This window comes from Hyperolius riggenbachi, chromosome 1, assembly GCF_040937935.1.
Source record: "Hyperolius riggenbachi isolate aHypRig1 chromosome 1, aHypRig1.pri, whole genome shotgun sequence".
Lineage (NCBI taxonomy): Eukaryota > Metazoa > Chordata > Amphibia > Anura > Hyperoliidae > Hyperolius > Hyperolius riggenbachi.
Window position 1 is genome coordinate 650,337,735 of NC_090646.1, and position 20,272 is coordinate 650,358,006.

The following is a 20,272-nucleotide window of genomic DNA, read 5'->3' on the forward strand; positions in this document are numbered from 1 at the left end:
TGGCCACTAATGATCCAATATTTTCCATCTCATTTTACCAAATCTGTGTAGTAGAAGGGTACATTGAGTGGATATATTGAATGGATAATTTAGGCAGTTCCCTTATATTACTGTGAGAAAACACGGAAGAGCCGCCGCAGGTACTCAGAGTGAGGCGGCTGATTCCGCGTCTAACATGGCATCGGGCGTGTTTAGGCACGTGTCCACAAGCGGGGCGGAACGCGGAAAAACCGCCGCATGCTCAGTGGATAAAGCGGCGGAATCCGCGTCCGACGCGGCACTCGGTACGCATAAGCCTACTACTGACACAGTGGCTGAGCGCGGGGAAACCGCCGCATGCTCGGATGGCGGTGCGGCTGGCCCCGCGCTCAAACAGGCTGATACATTGCAAAACATGTCTGGTGTGGCTGGGACTGATAGTCCACACAGGTTCAGACGGACGTGCGCGCGCGCTGAGAGGCAGAGCTTATATGGCACTCAGAGGAGAGTCAGCTGACCAAGCTGGTCAGCTGACAAAACCATCAGTTCTCATTGGTCCAGCACTTAGGGGAGGCGCTGGGAAGCGCTTTGGTATATATACTGGGTGCTGGTCATTCCTCTGGTGTCTGGCGTTGCGATCACTACGTGGTAGCACTCAGACCTTGTCAGTATCTGTGTTTATTAGACCAGTTTCCAAGGTGTTGATGGCCAAGGATCTCACACCTTAGTCTAGGAAGTCTGTTATTATCTGTATTATATTCTAGATCAGTTTCCAAGGTGTTGACGACCAAGGAACTCACACCTTAGCTTAGGCATTGTTGATTATTTGTTATGACCTTCTGCTTTCCTGACCATTCTTCTGATCTCTGATTTTGTACCTTTGTCATTCTGATACTCTGTTGCCAAAACTCGGCTAGTCTCTGGATTCTGTATCTGCCTCCTGTCTCTGTACTTTATCTGTCTGTGTGTTAACGACCTGGCTTGTCCGACCTCGAGAACTATCTCTCCTGTTAGGAGATAGCTCGCAGATCTGTCAGTAACACTTCTCCATTGGTGTCACTCACGTTCTGTCCTTCCCACTCTCTCTGACTCCTCCCCCTGGAGAGTTTAGACTACGGAAGGAACCAGTTGCCGAGCAGTATTCCTATCTGCTCTTGCACCTGTCTTCCAGGTGCGGTCCTCAAAGTATTACTGTTGCACCAAAACACTCTTATCACTCAGGTGTCCAGAGGTTAGAGATATATCTGATTATCGGTGATACTGCAGATCATCAATAATCTGGTATATATTTGCATTCTCGGTGATACTGCAGATCACCGGTAATCAGATCCTCTCTGTGTTACACGGATCGTTACAATTACATAGAAATGGTAAGATTGGATGAAAAAGATTGGATCCTTAGTGCTCACCATTAGAGTAAAGGTCTAATCGTGTGAGCGATCAGAAATTCTGATTGGTTTAGTTGTAAATAATCTCTGTTGATGGGCACAATCAATTACAAAGGATTATAAAAACATTCATCCGGTTGGATTTTCATCAAACCAAAATTTGGATGTTCTTGTTGGTAGCAAGAAAATAGCAAGATAGGAAGCAAAGATTGGTTCGTTGATGGTGTAGCGAACAATTTCACTTCTGATCAGAATTTCTGGTCACTTGAATGATTTTTCACTAGAAAGTGGACTGTTAGTGGCCACCTTAAAGGAAAGGTTCAGGGACGATTAAAAAAAAAAAATCCGCATCCACTCACCTGGGGCTTCCTCCAGCCCGTGGCAGGCAGGAGGTGCTCTCGGCGCCGCTCCGCAGGCTCCCGGTGGTCTCCGGTGGCGCGCCCGACCTGGCCAGGCCGGGCTTCTTCCGCGTTCCAAAATGCGCCTCACGGCGGCACGCTGACGTCATCGGACGTCCTCCGGGCTGTACTGCGTAGGCTCAGGCCGAGGGCACCTCCTGCCTGCCACAGGCTGGAGGAAGCTCCAGGTAAGTGGATGCGGATTTTTTTTTTTTAATCGTCCCTGAACCTTCCCTTTAAGGAGTCGGGGCAATTTTGGGTACCTGGAGTCAGTGGTTTCATAAATGAAGGAGTCGGATTTTTTTTGCACCAACTCCACAGAGTTTCAAAGGAAACCTAAGTTCCTGCTCACCCCAGGGGATTTATAATGCCTATTACCAGTCACAATCCTTATCACATCCATTGCACTGAATTCCACCACTTCACACTGCAGCCCTAACGTGACTTCCCTTTGTGAAGTACCAATGCAATACACTGCTCCACCCTCTACTGCAGGGGTAGGGAACCTATGACTCTTTTGAAGACTACATCTGGCTCACATACAAATCAGTAGGGGTTAGCTACACTGCTCAAGCAGCGTAGCTTAGTGTGGCAGCGCAAGTAACATTTTGAAAGTAGGCATACCACTGCTGTAGCGTGCACTACTAACCTACTCACACCCCCCCCCCCCCCCCCCCCCCCGAAACTAACAGCTGCTCCAATTGTCATACTCTGGACCCTGTCAGGTCCAGTGACTTTGTAGGACGAGATCCTAAGTCAGCTACCTAATTCTACAAGCTGTTAGTCTGTATTTCTCCTGTCTGGCTCTCAGGGAAATTGCTGATGTTGCTGAAACTCAAGAGAAGCTAAAGACGTGTCTGACACTTCCGCTGCCTGGAGGATCAACTGTATACACTCACATCACCATGGCAACAGGGATGCGCACAGGACCACTTTGAAACTTATTGCATGGCTCTCTCAGAATTACATTTTAAAATATGTGGCGTTTACGGCTCTCTCAGCCAAAAAGGGCCCTGACCCCAGGTCTACTGCATTTCAGCACAGTATGTTCATAGTTTTCATGTTACCTGGGAGTGACTTGCTTCTGTCAGGTCCACTTGATGATGAATTCTCAGCAGTCCTCGTCACAGATGCCATGAGAGACATTCCATATGAGTAGACGGTTTGCTGCAGTAATGTCAGTATAAAAGCATCAGGAAAACATGATCACTACATTCAGTCCTGACTGAGGAGAATCGCAACTTCCACTTCCCCGCATGGACCTCACACAGCAGAGCTCCGCCCATCAGCTTCCCGCCCGCTGTCACAGCGCCTTCCGTCCTTCTGGAAGTTCTGGGGCGGGAGCTGCAGTCACTGTCAGGAGTCCCCTCCCTCTCCTCACTGGGCGGGAATTCTCAGCTATGAGGAGACAGCCACGTGACCTCCTACCCCTCTACTACTGTGTGGGCGGGAAGCCTGAGCCGTGATGAGACAGCCACGCGACCTCCCTCTCCTCAATGGGCGGGAAATTCTGGCCTGTGCTGTGAGGAGACAGCCACCACGTGACCTCACTCGACGGGATCTCTGCTTGAGCTGTGAGAAGAGCCACAGTCACATGACCGCCCTCTCAGTGGTTGGGAAATTCTGAGCTTGAACCGTAGGGACTCGGGAGGACTCTGCTTGAGGTGGGATTTCGTTGGAGCATGAGTTGTCTGTGTTCTGCATGGTGGATGTTATATTGTGTGTGTGGATTGGAGGGTGTGCAGGTGGCAAATGGGCAGTGATTGGAAGTTCTTTCATGTAGGGGTGGGGTGGATGCCAAGTGCTGTGATATGGGGGAGGGGAAATAGTGTGATGTGTGGGATTCCCTGCAGGGTAAAATTTGAAGGGAACCTGAATATTTTGTTTATATACACACCTATGTAGAAAGGTTCTGGATAATACTGAGCCGTTCTCGGTCCATTCGGTGATAGACTGGGCCTTTTTTCCCTTTATTTTTTGCTACCTCTTGGGTTTGCTTTATAGGTATAAATAAAGGCATAATAATAAAAAAGCAGTTTTACTTACCTGGGGCTTGTATCGGGCCCCTGCACTCACCCTGCGCCCGTGCTGCTACTCAATGATTCTCTGGTCCCCCGCTGCCGCACAAGTTTCAACAACGGGCGCAGTTGCGTAAATCGAAACTGAAACCGGGGACTGAAGAATCATTGAGTACCGGCGCGGGTGCAGGGGGCCGATAGAAGCCCCAGGTAAGTAAAACTGCTTTTTTATTAAAGAGTGAAGTGAAGAGAAATTCCTCTTTTTTACTTTACAGTGCACTTCAGTAATATGAGCAAAGATGAATCGCCGCATCCGCACTGCTAAACAATGTATTTAACCCCCCAAAATCGCGGGGCAAAATTCCACGACTTTCCAGATCGTGGATTTTGCTGCCCGGGGGAGGCAGAGCTTAAAGCTGTAGCTCTACCTCCAGTACAATTTCCACCTCTCCCCACCCCTCTCAGTGAAAGAAGACTAAGGGGGGCAGGAGAAGGCAGAGATCCGTGGAGATTGACTGGAGCAGAGGCAAAGCTCTGCCTCCTTCAGGAAGTAACGGAGGATTTTTCCCCGGGATTTCAGGGGGGTTTAATACATCGTTCAGCCGCGTGGATGTGCTGATTCATCTTTGCTCATATTGAGCACTGTAAAGTAAAAAGGAAATTTTCTTCGCTTCAGACTCTGTAGTGACAAATAGTAGAATGCAGTAAATTATTCAGGATACACAATTTTACACTAGTTATCCTGGTTTCAGCCATAGAAACACTTAAAGAGACTCTGTAGCGAGAATAAATCTCGCTTCAGAGCTCATACTTAGCAGGGGCATGTGTGCCACTGCTAAACCGCCGCTATCGTGCCGCTAAACGGGGGTCCCTTCACCCCCACAAGACTTGGTTGTAGTCTTGGTCGTAAATCTTCCCTTCCTGGAGGCAGGGCTAACGGCTGCAGCCCTGCCTCCAGTTGCGTCTCTCAGACGCATATCGCCGCCTCTCCCCCGCCCCTCTCAGTGAAGGAAGACTGAGAGGGGCGGGGGAGAGGCGGAGATACGCGTCTGACAGACGCGCGTGGGGCAGGGCTGAGGCGGTTAGCCCTGCCCCAATGCGGAAGTGCTCCCCCGTTTTACGGAGGGGATTTGGGGGTGAAGGGACCCCCGTTAAGCCGCGGGATAGCGGCGGTTTAGCAGGGGCACACATGCCCCTGCTATCTATGAGGTCTGAAGCGAGATTTATTCTCGCTTCAGACTCTCTTTAATATATTGCTGTGCAATGGTATGTAGCCCCTCCTTCCCACTAATGTCACAGCCTAGGCTGTTAGCTATGTGGAATTCTCCCAGAGCATTCTGGGAGACCGGATATTTATACTGCTGGCTTCGGAAAAAACTGAGTATGCAAACATTCCGCACCTGACAGCACTACAGACGTCACTACCTGTGATATAAATTAGGAGAGGAAAGATTTTACAATAGGAAAACACTGACTGAATAACAACAACAAAAAGTTATGTTGTAAATAAATAATTAGATTTAATAATCACGTTATTTTCAGTACAGTAGTGACAAACTTATTTACGCTGATGTCTGTAATGCTAAATATACAGTATATGGGTTGATGGCAGTCTGATATATAGCAAGCCATTCATCCCTTCTTGGTAGGATACGTCTCGGCTAGGCATGAATTCTGTACCACATTCTCCACTCAATTACATTTCAGGAGAATTCTGATTGAGAATTGAGCAAACTGCTTGATGTAGAAGGTTCACATGTAAACCTGATCTCAAACGGTCAACTGGAGCAGATAGTGAAGTACCTGCTCCGATGGTGCATTGTGGTCCAGATCACATGCGTCTCCACCATAGGTTTCCATGGGAACGCATCTGCTTGTCAGGGAAAACTGCAGGTCAGGAGTTTGCGTTGCACTTAGGCCCCGTTTACACTTACAGAGAAACTCCGACCAAGAATTTAACTTTATCCCAATCAGTAGTTGATACCCCCTTTTACATGAGAAATCTATTGCTTTTCACAAACAGACCATCAGGGGACGCTATATGACTGATATTGTGGTGAAACCCCTCCCACAAGAAGCTCTGAGGACCAAGGTACTTTTGGCAGTTTCCCACAATGTAACAAGGTTCACAGACAGGAAATAGCGGTTTACAGCTGTCTCCAACTGCCAAAACAGCAAGCAGCAGCTACATAACCTGCCCACAGTAAAAATGTCACCATGTGATAAATGTCAGAATGTAAATCGGGGAGAGGAAAGATTTTACAATGAGCAAACACTGACTATATCATTTATACATAATTATTGTAAAATTGAATCACTTTTTTTATTACATTATTTTCACTGGAGTTCCTCTTTAATCAGTTGCTCTCAGTTATAACTGAAATGTCAACTGATTTTCAAAGTAAGTCCAATGTTTTCCTATGGCACTTTTCACACTTACCGCGTTTTAACTGAAATATTTTTCACAATGCATTGCTTTGGAGAAGAAAAAAAACCGCGTACCAACTGATTAAGTGTAAACAGGGCCTTACCGTAATGGATCCATTAGGGCTCCTTCACACCAGAGCCCTTTTCTGCGTTGTAATGCAAAGGCAGTTCTTTGCGTTAACCAAGGTAAAATGAAAGTCCATAGACTTTCATTTTACCTTTCACACCCGACACTGCGTTTCGGTACGTTGAGGTTCCGACGCACCCGGGGGGGTCGATCCGTTTTTTGTCAGGTTCATTTAATAGCTACCGCCGCTGATTGCGTCGCACCGCAGATACCTGACGTCACGCCGCAGGCTATCAACACGTGCAGGAGAACAGCTCCTGCACGCAATGTCTGGTGTGAAAGGAGCCTTATGGACTGGCTAGTGTAAACGGATCCTTTTAATAACGGGATCCGCCGAATGCCAATTTTTACTATCTGGCAAAATGGATGCTTTGTGATATGAACCAAAGGCTAGTGGTGTGCGGCCTTCAGTTCTTCTCTCCCCACCTGCTTGATGTAGATTTTCTAGCATACCCAACCACTGATAAAACCCCAAATCGATCAAACCTTGGTGCATCTGGAATATTGGAGTCGATAGATTTCCAGCCAGTCCAGAGTCCAGACAATCATAAGAAAGTAATTTCTGACTGGTAAAGAGGGATAGAGTGATTTGTTTTAAAACTTGAGACCGTCGCTAAAAAAGAGGAGCAGTTAGAATGAATGCTGAAGGTGTGTTGGGGGAGGGGTGACTTTAAAGTGAACCTTAAAGAGAATCTGTATTGTTAAAATCGCTCAAAAGTAAACATACCAGTGCGTTAGGGGACATCTCCTATTACCCTCTGTCACAATTTCGCTGCTCCTCGCTGCATTAAAAGTGGTTAAAAACAGTTTTTAAAAGTTTGTTTGTAAACAAACAAAATGGCCACCAAAACAGGAAGTAGGTTGATGTACAGTATGTCCACACATAGAAAAATACATCCATACACAAGCAGGCTGTATACAGCATTCCTTTTGAATCTCAAGAGATCATTTGTGTGTTTCTTTCCCCCATGCACTGAAGTTTCAGGCTGCTCTTTTCTTCCTGCAAACAGCTTTGCCCTTGTTTGTAATTCCTCAGTATGTGAAAGCCCAGCCAGCTCAGAGGACGATTTATCCAGCTTGTAAAAGATAAGAGAGAAGCTGCTCTAATCTAAATAACACACAGGCAGTGTGCAGAGAGGGGCCTGGAAGGGTGAGTTCATAGCAGAACCACAACACTGAAGAACTTGGCAGCCTTCCAGACACAGGCCGACAAGTCTGACGGGAAAGATACATTGATTTATTACAGAGACAGTGATAGTATAAAGTGCTGCAGTAGCCAGAACACATTAGAATAGCTTTTGGAACTTGTAGGATGATAAAAAACAGGATGCAATTTTTGTTACGGAGTCTCTTTAAAGAGGATCTGTAACGTCAAAACATCCCCTGGGGGGTACTCACCTCGGGTGGGGGAAGCCTCCGGATCCTAATGAGGCTTCCCACGCCGTCCCTCAGGGGTCTCGCTGCAGCCCTCCGTGAAAGATGACGTCAATATTTACCTTCCCGGCTCCTGCACAGGCACTCTGATGGCTGTCGGCCCCGAAGTAGGCGGAAATACCCGATCGCCGTCGGGTCTGCTCTACTGCGCAGGCGCAAGTTTCCGGCGCCTGCGCAGTAGAGCGGACCCGACTGAGATCGGGTATTTCCGTGTAGTTCGCAGCCGAAAGCAGCCACAGCGCCCCCGCTGGAGCCAGCGAAGGTAAATATTAAACTGACAGTCGGGTCTGTCGCCGGCTGTTCGGAGGGCTGCAGCGAGACCCCCGTGGGACAGAGGACGGCGTGGGAAGCCTCATTAGGATCCGGAGGCTTCCCCCACCCGAGGTGAGTACCCCCCAGGGGATGTTTTTGATGTTACAGAGTCTCTTTAAATAAAAAAAAATGAGTTTTACTCACCTGGGGCTTCCCTCAGCCCCCTGCAGCTGTCTGGTGCCCTCGCTCCGATCCTCCTGTCCCCGCCCCCGGGCTACTTCAAGTTTCGGTGACGGGCTGGGAACGCGAGTGATTCTTCGCGTTCCCGGTCACAATAGCACCCTCTATACTGCTATTGCGGCAAGGAAGGCTTCCATGCCGCAATAGCAGTATAGAGGGCGCTATTGCGGCCAGGACCGTGAAGAATCACTCGCGTTCCCAGCCTGTCAGCGCCTGTCGCCGAAGTAGCTGCTGGCGGGGACAGGAGGATCGGAGCGAGGGCACCAGACAGCTGCAGGGGGCTGAGGGAAGCCCCAGGTGGGTAAAACTCATTTTTTTTTTTTACTTAAGGTTCACTTTAAGGTGGTAACTTGGGGGTGTGATTGGCTGTGTGGTGGTTTTGTTGTAATGTTTCCAGACTCATAAGGCTAAGTTTGCACTGTAGCACTGCGTTTTCACATCAGGAATATCACTTGTAATTTTTCTGAACATGAAAAAGACGCATGGTATTTCACATGTGTTTTTAGGCACATTTTCACAATGTTCCTAATTGACAAGTTCTGCCTAGTCACATGACATGTTCTTTTTTCTGGCAAGAATATGGACTCAAAAATTAGCGTTTTTTGCATTATATATGAATTGGACACAGCATGCAAAAATATAGAACAGGCTGTTTTTTTTCACGCATGCAATATTATGCGAAAATTCTCATGAAATGGAAACTAGCCCACTCACCATCATTGGTTTTCATGCACATGTGAATTTTCATTGCAAAATTGCGCAGAAAAATCACACAAGTGGAAACCTAGCCTAAGGCCTCTTTCATATGAGCAGCTGAAGGTGGGGAATTCACCGCGTGTCAGCTGCTCTTGAGTACCGGCTGGATGCTTGGCACCAGAGCTGGATGGGTCTCCCCCCAGCGGAGTTGCATCTGAGTGTGGCAGCAGCCGTATTCTGGTTGAACTCGATGGACGTGTGTCTTTTTTTCAACCCAAATAACTATGTAACTATATAACATGTTGCGGTTCTCTGCTGCGTAGTAACACCACCACATAGTTCAAGCGGATCTGAAGAACTTAAAGTGAACTGACCACATTCTCTTTCACTTGAATCCCTCCTGACATAGAAGCTGCCATGTTCCCCCCTCCCCTTCTCACATTCCTTATTTACAGAAGTCAGAGATGCTATCTTGACACATTGACACACACCCTGGCTTTAAAGACACACTCCTAATTATTCACCCCCTTTGCTGATGAAAGGCTTTGTTTACCTCTTGGTAATTAGCTCAATAAAACAATTAGAGGTTCCTGAACTCTCTGCGGATGGGGACGGTCGGCAGGCCTGCTCAAACAGGCCAATTTAACAACTTTGAATGTAAAATACAAGGTAAAATTAAAGTTTATTTTAATAATGAAACAGATAGTTGGCATACATTTTTCATGTGCTATAGAAATGTCCTGAGTGAAAAAAAGGTGCTCGGTTCACTTTAAAGGACACCCGAGGTGAAAATAAACTAATGAAATAAACAATTGTATATAACCTCCTTCTCCTATAAATGACTTTTTAATAGTCCACAGTTTTATTTTATAGTTAAAGAGACACTGAAGCGAAAAAAAAAAATATGATATAGTGAATTGGTTGTGTACTATGAATAATTACTAGAAGATTAGCAGCAAAGAAAATATTCGTATACTTTTATTTTCAGGTACCGTATATACTCGCATATAAGCCGACCCGCATATAAGCCGACCCCCAACTTTTACCTGAAAAACCAGGGGAAAATGATTGACCCCCATATAAGCCGGGGGTAGGAAATGCTGGCCGCCTTATCTCCCTAGTTTGTCCCAGTATAGCTAGTAAAGTGCCCAGTATGGGTAGGTAGTGCCCCAGTATAGCTAGTATAGTGCCCCAGTATAGCTAGTATAGTGCTCCAGTATAGCTAGTATAGTGTCCCAGTATAGCTAGTATAGTGTCCCAGTATAGCTAGTATAGTGCCCTAGTATAGTGCCCAGTATAGCTAGTATAGTGCTCAGTATAGCTTGTAAAGTGCCCCAGTTTAGCTAGTATAGTGCTCAGTATAGATAGTATAGTGCTCAGTATAGCTAGTAAAGTGCCCCAGTTTAGCTAGTATAGTGCTCAGTATAGATAGTATAGTGCCCCAGTTTAGCTAGTATGGTGCTCAGTATAGATAGTATAGTGCCCCAGTTTAGCTAGTATGGTGCTCAGTATAGATAGTATAGTGCCCCAGTTTAGCTAGTATAGTGCTCAGTATAGATAGTATAGTGCCCCAGTTTAGCTAGTATGGTGCTCAGTATAGATAGTATAGTGCCCCAGTTTAGCTAGTATGGTGCTCAGTATAGATAGTATAGTGCCCCAGTTTAGCTAGTATGGTGCTCAGTATAGATAGTATAGTGCCCCAGTTTAGCTAGTATGGTGCTCAGTATAGATAGTATAGTGCCCCAGTTTAGCTAGTATGGTGCTCAGTATAGATAGTATAGTGCCCCAGTTTAGCTAGTATGGCGCTCAGTATAGATAGTATAGTGCCCCAGTTTAGCTAGTATGGCGCTCAGTATAGATAGTATAGTGCCCCAGTTTAGCTAGTATTGTGCTCAGTATAGATAGTATAGTGCCCCAGTTTAGCTAGTATGGCGCTCAGTATAGATAGTATAGTGCCCCAGTTTAGCTAGTATGGTGCTCAGTATAGATAGTATAGTGCCCCAGTTTAGCTAGTATGGTGCTCAGTATAGATAGTATAGTGCCCCAGTTTAGCTAGTATGGTGCTCAGTATAGATAGTATAGTGCCCCAGTTTAGCTAGTATGGCGCTCAGTATAGATAGTATAGTGCCCCAGTTTAGCTAGTATTGTGCTCAGTATAGATAGTATAGTGCCCCAGTTTAGCTAGTATGGCGCTCAGTATAGATAGTATAGTGCCCCAGTTTAGCTAGTATGGTGCTCAGTATAGATAGTATAGTGCCCCAGTTTAGCTAGTATGGTGCTCAGTATAGATAGTATAGTGCCCCAGTTTAGCTAGTATAGCGCTCAGTATAGATAGTATAGTGCCCCAGTTTAGCTAGTATAGTGCTCAGTATAGCGCTCAGTATAGCTAGTAAAGTGCCCAGTGTAGGTAGTATAGTCTGGTCCGCGGGTCCCCTCCGCTGGTCCCCCGCTCTCCCCACCCCCACCGCCGCTGCTATTACCTGCCCGCATCTTCTATTCTTCTCTCCGTTCTTGTAAACATTCACAGCAGCGCGCCCGGCGCTGCTACTGTGACGAGCGGCGAGCCAGGAAAGAGCGGTTCCCATAGTAACAGGAAGCCGCGCTCTTTCCTGCCTCCTGCCTCGTCACAGTAGCAGCGCCGGGCGCGCTGCTGTGAATGTTTACAAGCACGGAGAGAAGAATAGAAGATGCGGGCAGGTAATAGCAGCGGCGGCGGACGTGGGGGGAGCGGGGGACCCGCGGACCAGCGGAGGGGGGGGGACCCGCGGACCAACATGACTCGCATACAAGCCGACCCCCCAACTTTTGGCCCCCTTTTTGGGGGTCAAAAATTCGGCTTGTATGCGAGTATATACGGTATATAGTGTTTTTTCTAACATTGCATCATTCTATAATATGTGCACATTACACAACACTCAGCATTCAAAATGAGTCTTTCAGAGCAGTCTGTGAAGTAATGACCTCTCCTCTAGCAGAGGAAAAGTAAATAGTCCAGAAACAGTTGAGATAATAAAAGTCAGATAACAGCCCTCTCCACCACTACTAAAGGGGCCCATACACTCAGCCGATTTTCTGGCCGACCGATCGATCGATTGATCGTTTGCAAATCGGTTGGCCAATCGACCGATCGATGGCCGATTTCGATCGATTTCGATGGATTTCCATCGAACTGGCTGGGTGGAAAATTTAGGTCGATCTGATGAGATTGCTTATCAGTTTGCATTGACCTTAATGGAAATCTGATGGCAATAAAATGCCATCAGATCGAATTTCAATAGATTTCAAACTGAAATCTATTGGAATTCTATCCTGGTAAAAAATGTTCTAAAAACGCATCAGATAGATCATCAGATGCATTTCTTATCTATCTGCTGCCAATCTGACAAGTGTATGGGCACCTTTAGTCGGAGAGCTTAATGGCTTGTTTGCATAGAGATAACAACTGGAGTTTCTCAACTCTTCCTGTACTGGAAACAATTACACTGATGTATCTGATCTTAACCACTTCCGGATTCTCGGTGCGTATATATATATCAGTTCACGGAGGGTGTCTCCGTGAACACCCTGCGAGCCGATCGGCGGCTCGCAGGGTAAATGTAAACACACGGGGAAGACCTTCCCCGGTGTTTACATGTATACGGCGCTGCTGCGCAGCAGCACCGTAGAGGAGATCGGTGATCCCCGGCCTCTGATTGGCCGGGGATCACCGGCATCTGATAGGCTAAAGCCTATCCCATCAGGCGCAGGACGGAAATCCGTCCTGCGCCGCTCACAGGGGGAGGGAGGGAAGGGGAAGGAGGCCAGGAAGCGCTGTGGAGGGGGGCTTTGAAGAGCCCCCCCCCCCCCGCAAACGCAAGCAGCCGGCGGCGATCAGACCCCCCCAGCAGGACATCCCCCTAGTGGGGAAAGAAGGGGGGAAGTCTGATCGGCCTGGCTGCTATCTGCCCACGCAGCACCGATCAGCACAAAATGTCATGGTATAGAAGTGGTTAATGTTTTATTTCTTAGCTGTGCTACACATACAAATCATAATATCATCATTTTTTTTTTTCGCTTCAGTGTCTCTTTAAAGTGACTCTGTAACAAAAATTACTACGTTTTTTCTACCATCCTACAAGTTCCTAAACCTATTCTAATGTGTTCTGGCTTACTTCAGCTCTTTCTACTATAACCATCTCTGTAATAAATCAATGTATCTTTCCCCTGTCAGACTTGTGGGCCTGTGTCTGGAAGGCTGCCAAGTTCTTCAGTGTTGAACTGTTCCTCTATGCACACTCCAGTGTGTGTTTTATTTACATAAGCCAGCAGCTTCTCTGCTATCTTATCAGTGATAGAAGAGAGCTGGATAAAAATCCTCCTCTGGAGGCTGTGAATGGAGCTGGTCTGTCACATACTGAGGAATTAACGACATAGGCAGAGCTGTCTGCAGGAAGCCTGTAATGTTCAGTGCATGAGAGAAGCTGGGGACAGAAGGTAAACACACACAAGTGATCTCTTGAGATTCAGAAGTAAGGCTGTATACAGCCTGCTTGTGTATGAATGTATTTTCTATGTGTGGACATGCTGTACATCAACCTACTTCCTGTTTTGGTGGCCATTTTGTTTGTTTATAAACAAAACTTTTTAAAACTGTTTTTGACTACTTTTAATGCGGCGAGGAGCGGCGAAATTGTGACAGAGGGTAATAGGAGATGTCCCCTAACGCACTGGTATGTTTACTTTTGTGCGATTTTAACAATACAGATTCTCTTTAAAGCTACTTTTTTTAGTTTTTACTGTTTCATTGTTTTTGCTCAATGACACATTTGAACTATTGATCCTTTTTATCTCTTTCCTGCTCTCAGAAGCCATTTTCTGCTAGGAAAGTGTTTTATTGTTGTAATTTCTTCTTATCAGTGAGGGTCACACTGTAGTCTGACCCAGTCCTGACTCAGACAAGAACTGCCACTTACGTACCTGATGTTTAACTCTTTCAGGCAGAGAGAGAAAAGAAGGAACACAGCATAGTTATTTGTGTGCTAGGCACTGTACATACACATGTCTATCTCATCATGTCACATGTCACCTTGTGTATCCTTTAAAAAAACCAAAGTGTTTGTTTAACTTACCTGGGGCTTCTTCCAGCCCCGTGCAGCCTTCCTGTCCCGTGCCAGTCCTCCACGATCCTGCAGAACACTATTGCGGGCTGGAACGCAAAGGAAGATGCTCGAGGTGCGCAGGCGCAATTGCCCACGGCAACGAGACTAGCTGGCGGCGGGAGAACAACGCCGAGCAGGAAGGCTGCACGGGGCTGGCAGAAACCCCAGGTAAGTGAAAGGTAAGTGAAAGTTCTTCAGTTCCGCTTTAAAGTGGAACTGAACTCAGAAAATGTAAAAAGAGCATTGAAATCCATGTAAGAAATTGCAGGCAAAAACAGTACAATAAATGTACAAAAATATGTTAATAAACTATATAATATACAATTAATGCATAAACCACACCCCCTGTGACGTTTGCTGCCGCGGCAGCCCTGCTAATAGCTCGCAAAGGTCACTGGGAGACCTTCTGGTAATGCAAATTCTGCCTTCCAAGTCAATACCTCGTGAGAGGTCCTGCTGCTATTGTTGACAGTGCACGTCATCAGCAGGCGCTTCCTGTGAAGATAGACATCACAGCTAAAGTAGGGCTGGTTCAGACGGGCGTTTTTGTGGCGTTTAACGCAGCGTTTCAGACGCAGCGTTTTTTGGGATCTACTGCCATCCCATGCAAGTGAATGGGAGCGTTTAGAGCTGGCTTTTGCAGGCTTTCATGAAAGCCTGGCAGTAGATCCCAGCGTTGCGTCTAGTCTCAAAAGCAACATGCTGCTTTCAGAGGCAGTAAACGCGAGGAATCAATAGCAGAGACCAGAACTGCTAGCCTTGAACGCTTTTCAAAAGCTTTCAAAAGCTAGCTTTTAAACGCTGGCGTTTGAACGCAATGCCAAGCAAAAGCTCAGCAGACGCCCGTGTGAACCAGCCCGTACACATGTCTGCCCAGATCTGTACTGCTCTCTGCCCCCCTGCCTCCACATTGCAGATCAGCGCTGTCCCGGCCCGCAGCCTTCCTGTCAGAAGTCATCTGCCAGTGCAGTGTGTGCGGGGACAAACCACTTTTACCAGAGGGGAGGGGGTTTGCAGCAAGCTGATGTAAAAATAAATAAACTTAGATCAGGCTGGAGCCCAATTAACATTTCACATTCCCTCCTGCTCGGGCATTTACAGCTCTGCGGACTAACAAGCTGATAACAGAACTGCAGAGTCCTGGAATGTAAGCATGACCAGCTTTCCCCCTCCCCTGGGAAAGTGAAGACGCTAGGAAGAGAAGAGGAGAGATACACAGACACGTGCAGGGGAGACAGCGTGTCAGAGTGCTATGAGCTGGAGATGCTGTGCTGTATGTATGCAATGTGTGTATGTGTATGGACCTGTGTATGAATGGATGCCTGTGTGTATGCATTGTGTGCTGTGAGCTGGAGGTGCTACTATATGTATGCAATGTGTGTATGGACCTGTGTATGAATGGCTGCTTGTATGTATGCTATGTGGGCTGTATGTGTGCATATGTCTGGATTCACGTATAAATCGCTGCTTGTATGTATGCATTGTGTGCGGTATGTGTGGCGTTTCTGTGTACAGTATAAATGTATGGTGTGTGCGTGTCTGTGTGTAAATGTATGTGTGCCTTTGTGATGTGCATGTACCTATATATGTGTATGTATATATATATATATATATATATATATAGAATGTTTCACCCTCCCTCCTCCCTTGTGTCCAGTGTAGCACCCCTCTTTCAGCCCCATATAGAGCATGGCCAATAACACCCCCCCCCCCTTCCAATATTAAAGTGTGTTTGATATAATCACAGAAGTGGGTCCCCCCTTTATCCACTCCTCCATCCCCATCCCATAGTCGGTGACACCAAGATACAGTTTATCTCGGCACGTGCAGCGTAGCTCATGAGTTGGGCACTGCTATAGTTCACGGCATGTACACAGGGTAATTCGGGTACTGATCCTCGGCGGACCCCAAATTACTTTTCCCTCCAAGTTGCTATGACTTGGAGGGGAAATCATATTTAGCAGCTCACCCTGCGCCCAACTCACCGCCATAGATGGTGAACTAACCGCAATGTGTGCTGATCTGTTACCTCAATTATATACAGTATAAGCGGTTATTCTGTGCCTGTACTGATAGTAATCTAGCTGCATTGTGTGCTGTTCGCGAATTCCTCTAATGTGTACAGTATAAGCTGTTACTCTGTGGCTATACTGATGGTGAACTAGCTGCAGTGTGTGCTGATCTCTGCTACCTCCAGAATGTACAGTATAAGCTGGTACTCTGGCCCTGTACTGATAGTAATCTAGCTGCAGCATGTGCTGACCTCTGCTACCTCCACTATGTACAGTGTAAGCTGTTACTCCTCTTACTCTGTGCCTGTACTAATAGTAATCTAGCTACAATGTGTGCTGATCTCTAATACCTCTAATGTGTACAGTATCATCTGTGACTATGTGCCTGTACTGATAGTAAACTAGCTGCAGTGTGTGCTGATCTTTGCTACCTCCAGAATTTACAGTATAAGCTGGTACTCTGGGCCTGTACTAATAGTAAACTAGCTGCAGTGTGTGATGATTCCTGCCACCCCCAGTATGTACATTATGAGACAAGACACATTTATATCATGCTTTTTTTCCTGGCAGACTCAAAGCACCAGCATTTCAGCCACTGGGGCGAGCACTATAGGCACTAGCAGTGTTAGGGAGTGTTTGCCCAAGGTCTGCTACGGAGTAGATGAAGCTTACTGAACTTGAAGAGCCAAGATTCTAACACAGGTCTCCTGTGTCAGAGGCAGAGCCCTTGACGAGTACACTATCGAGCCACTACAAGCTGCTACTCTGTGCCTGTACTGATAGTAAACTAGCTGAAGTGTGTGTGTTGGGGGGAGGGGGGGCGCAATTTCAGTGTTTGCCATAGGTGCTATATTGCCCAGATACGCCTCTGGAAGCGAGCACCCGCAGTGGAGAGAGGCTAGATAAGCCAGGAGACTGTAGGGTGGACAGGGGGGAGTGAGTGGTGGGAAGGAGGAGGAACATCAAGAGGTAATGCTGGACATACACTATTCATTTTTTCCTTATTAATCGAGCCACTGATGGCTCGATTGATAATATCCACCAGGTCCGATGACCCGCCGGATTGATTCGGGAATCGATCCGGACGGCCGTGGGGACCCGGCGGGAGTCGATCCGGCGGCTAATCGAGCCGCAGGGTCTACTCGTGTATGCCCAACACATGTGAGAGAGGCACAGCTGAGGGAGGCGAACTGACAGCTGGGGACGATAGATAAGCAAGAAGACCAGTGGAGTGGACAGGAGGGAGAGGGGCATGGTGGAACAAGGAGGGACATCAGATTAGACAGTGGAGGGAAGAGAGAGCAGAGCAGATTTTCGCAGAGAGACAGGACAGGCCAGAAGAGTAAACAGAACACCCAGTATGGCTACCTTTTGGGTGTCTCCTAGTATACAAGTGTGGACCCCCTCCACCAATCCAGCAGGGGAGGGGAGCCTCTGGTAATGTGTGCAGAGCTGGGAACTACGGAACACAGAGCTCTCGCCACCAGAGCCCCTGAGAGATAGGAGAATCCAGCAGGGGAGGGAAACCTCTGGTAATTGATGCAGCAGGTGTGCAGAGCTGGGAACTCAGGTGCACAGAGATCTCACCACCAGAGCCCCTGAGGGCCCGTTTCCACTATCGCTAATCCGCATGTGTTGTCTGCATGCGGATTCGCATAGCCAATACAAGTGGATGGGCCTGTTTCCACTTGTCCGAAGTGCTGAGCGTTTTTCTGTGCGGGAAAAATCTTCACGGCAGAGCCATCAGAATTCGCACACCGATATGCGAATCGCACGCAATGCATTGAATAGGGAAATCGCATGCGTATTTGGCAAGGGTATTTTCCCGCGATTTCGCATAGAAACTAATGTAAATTAACAAAGGCAGTGACATGGTTAAAGTCGCATATACCCTAACCTATGCGAAATCGCGGCAAAATACGCATGCGGAATCGCATCCGCATGCGATTTCATCAGCGGTGATTACTGGCGATTCCGCACCGCAATAGTGGAAACGGGCCCTGAGAGATACAAGAATCCAGGAGGAGGGGGGGTGCCTCTGGTAATAGGTGCAGCAGGTGAGCAGGGCTGCGATGATTCTCATACACACTAAGGCCTAGTGCACACCGGAGCGTTTCCGCTGCTGTTTGCGATCTGCTTGCGGGTGCGGATCCGCTAGGGTAATGTATTTCAATGGGCTGGTGCACACCAGAGCGGGAGGCGTTTTGCAGAAACGCATACTCCCGGGCTGCTGCAGATTTTGGATTGCGGATGCGTTTCTGCCTCAATGTTAAGTATAGGAAAACCGCAAACCGCTCTGAAAAACGGCACTTCAGAGCGGTTTGCCAGGCGTTTTTTGTTACAGTAGCTGTTCAGTAACAGCTTTACTGTAACAATACATGAAATCTACTATACCAAAACCGCTACACAAGACCGCAAAACGCTAGCTGAAACGCTGCAGAAAAATAAGAAAAAGCGTTTCAAAATCTGCTAGCATTTTGCGGATCTGCTAGCGTTTTTTGGTGTGCACTAGGCCTGAGAGAGGTTTGGCGTTTCACAGTTTAAAAAAGACTGAACAGGTTTTTCCCCAAAACAATCATAAATATATATATGCTTCACTGTTAATGCTTCACTCTTTATAAAACTGACCAAATGTCAACTAAAAAAAAAAAGACAGGCACGCATATGCTTCACTGATATTACTTCACTCTTGCTAATTTCAGGAAAAATGTTTTTTGACAAAAAGCAACCCTTTTAGATACACAATCTCCCCCTCTCCTTATCAGTTCACATATACACTTAGGCCCCATTCACACTAGAGTGTTTTTCCGCGATTTCGGCAAACCGTCTAAACGCTAGCGCTTTTTAAAAGCGCTAGTGTAATGAAACCCTATGGGCCCAGCCTTACTTGGGTGATTTGTGCTAATCGCCGCAAATCGCCCAAAAACGCCAAACGCGTAGCCTGCACCATTTTCAGGCGATTTCCAGGCGATCGCGTTTCAGTGCTATAGAAGTGCAAAACGCGATCGCGCCAAAATCACAGCACTGTTTAGTGATTTTTCCGCGTGAAATTGCGGAAAAATCACTCCTTCAAAACGCAGGTGTGAATAGAGCCTAAGAGAGGTTTGGTGCTTCACAGTTTAAAAAGGACTGAACAAGTTTTTCCCTAAAAAAACATGAATACATATATATGCTTCACTGTTAATGCTTCACTCTATATAAAACTAAACAAATGTCCACTAAAAACATATAACAGTCCTTTTTACACTGTGAAGCGCCAAACCTCTTGTGTATGAGAGCTGGGATGATCACCGACCTGAATCACGAGTGATTCAAATGAGGCTTAATTAGCCCATGCGCTATGTACTAGTAGGAGAAGGGGGACTTGCAGGGGGTGGTGACAAAAGAGGGAATTCCCTCTGTCAAGCTACCTACAGGGGAGGACAAGGGTGGCTGGATGATGTAAGAAAGGATTCCCTCTGCAGTGTTACCCCCCTACCTCTGCCGGACAGGATACCAAAGGGGAGAGCTACATGACTACAGGACATGATATGGGATCTGGCACAAAACAAATGGGGAGAGCTACAGGGTGACAGCACAAGATCTCGCACCACAGGAGGCATAGTTAGAGAAAAAATAATAATACTTTATCAAGGCGTGTGCCAGTACAGTGCAGGGCAGCAGCAGAAGCCACAGCTGTCACTTTCCTGTAACAGGGCGACTGATGATGACATGACACTGGGCTGCAAATCTTATTCTGTGGGCGTGAATGGGCATGTCTAACTCCAACTGTAACACCGCCCACAGAATCAGACTCTGCACCTCCCATGGAGTGAGAGCTGCAAAATGGAGGGATAGAGCTGCAAGATGGAGCCTGCCATTCTCTTTTATTCATAGTTGTATTGCACAAATATATCTACTTTTATATTGCCTTTCTCAAGTGCTTTGTGTCTAATCATTAATTTAAAAGGGATAAGGAAGCTCAATTTAGTGACTTTTTTTTGGTTCAGTTCCTCTTTAAGCACTGGCACACGTGGTGTTACAAATTCTGCCATTTGCCTATATTTTAATTGCACCTGAATGGCGCTTGTGGCAGACTGGACACTGAACTACCCAACAAGCAGGGCCAGATTTACCATAAGGCCCTGTAGGCATGTGCCTACAGGCGCCAGATGATGAAAAGG

At 46.9% G+C, this 20,272-nt stretch overlaps 2 protein-coding genes across 4 annotated transcripts in view; one reads left to right on the forward strand and one right to left on the reverse strand.

The window, feature by feature from the left end:
- Positions 1 to 3,103, reverse strand: part of ARK2C (arkadia (RNF111) C-terminal like ring finger ubiquitin ligase 2C) — a 219,979-nt gene extending 216,876 nt beyond the window's left edge. For both annotated transcript variants that reach the window (XM_068251631.1, XM_068251636.1), the window contains exon 1: positions 2,833 to 3,103. In XM_068251631.1, coding sequence (XP_068107732.1) covers positions 2,833 to 2,911 — 79 coding nt within the window. In that variant the 5' untranslated portion in view covers positions 2,912 to 3,103. The remainder of the gene's footprint in view (positions 1 to 2,832) is intronic.
- Positions 3,104 to 3,249: 146 nt separating this feature from the next.
- The window catches only part of LOC137531647 (phospholipid-transporting ATPase ID-like), a 240,948-nt gene continuing 223,925 nt past the window's right edge, over positions 3,250 to 20,272 (forward strand). For both annotated transcript variants that reach the window (XM_068251600.1, XM_068251614.1), the window contains exon 1: positions 3,250 to 3,429. The gene's annotated coding sequence lies outside the window, so the exon portion shown is untranslated. The remainder of the gene's footprint in view (positions 3,430 to 20,272) is intronic.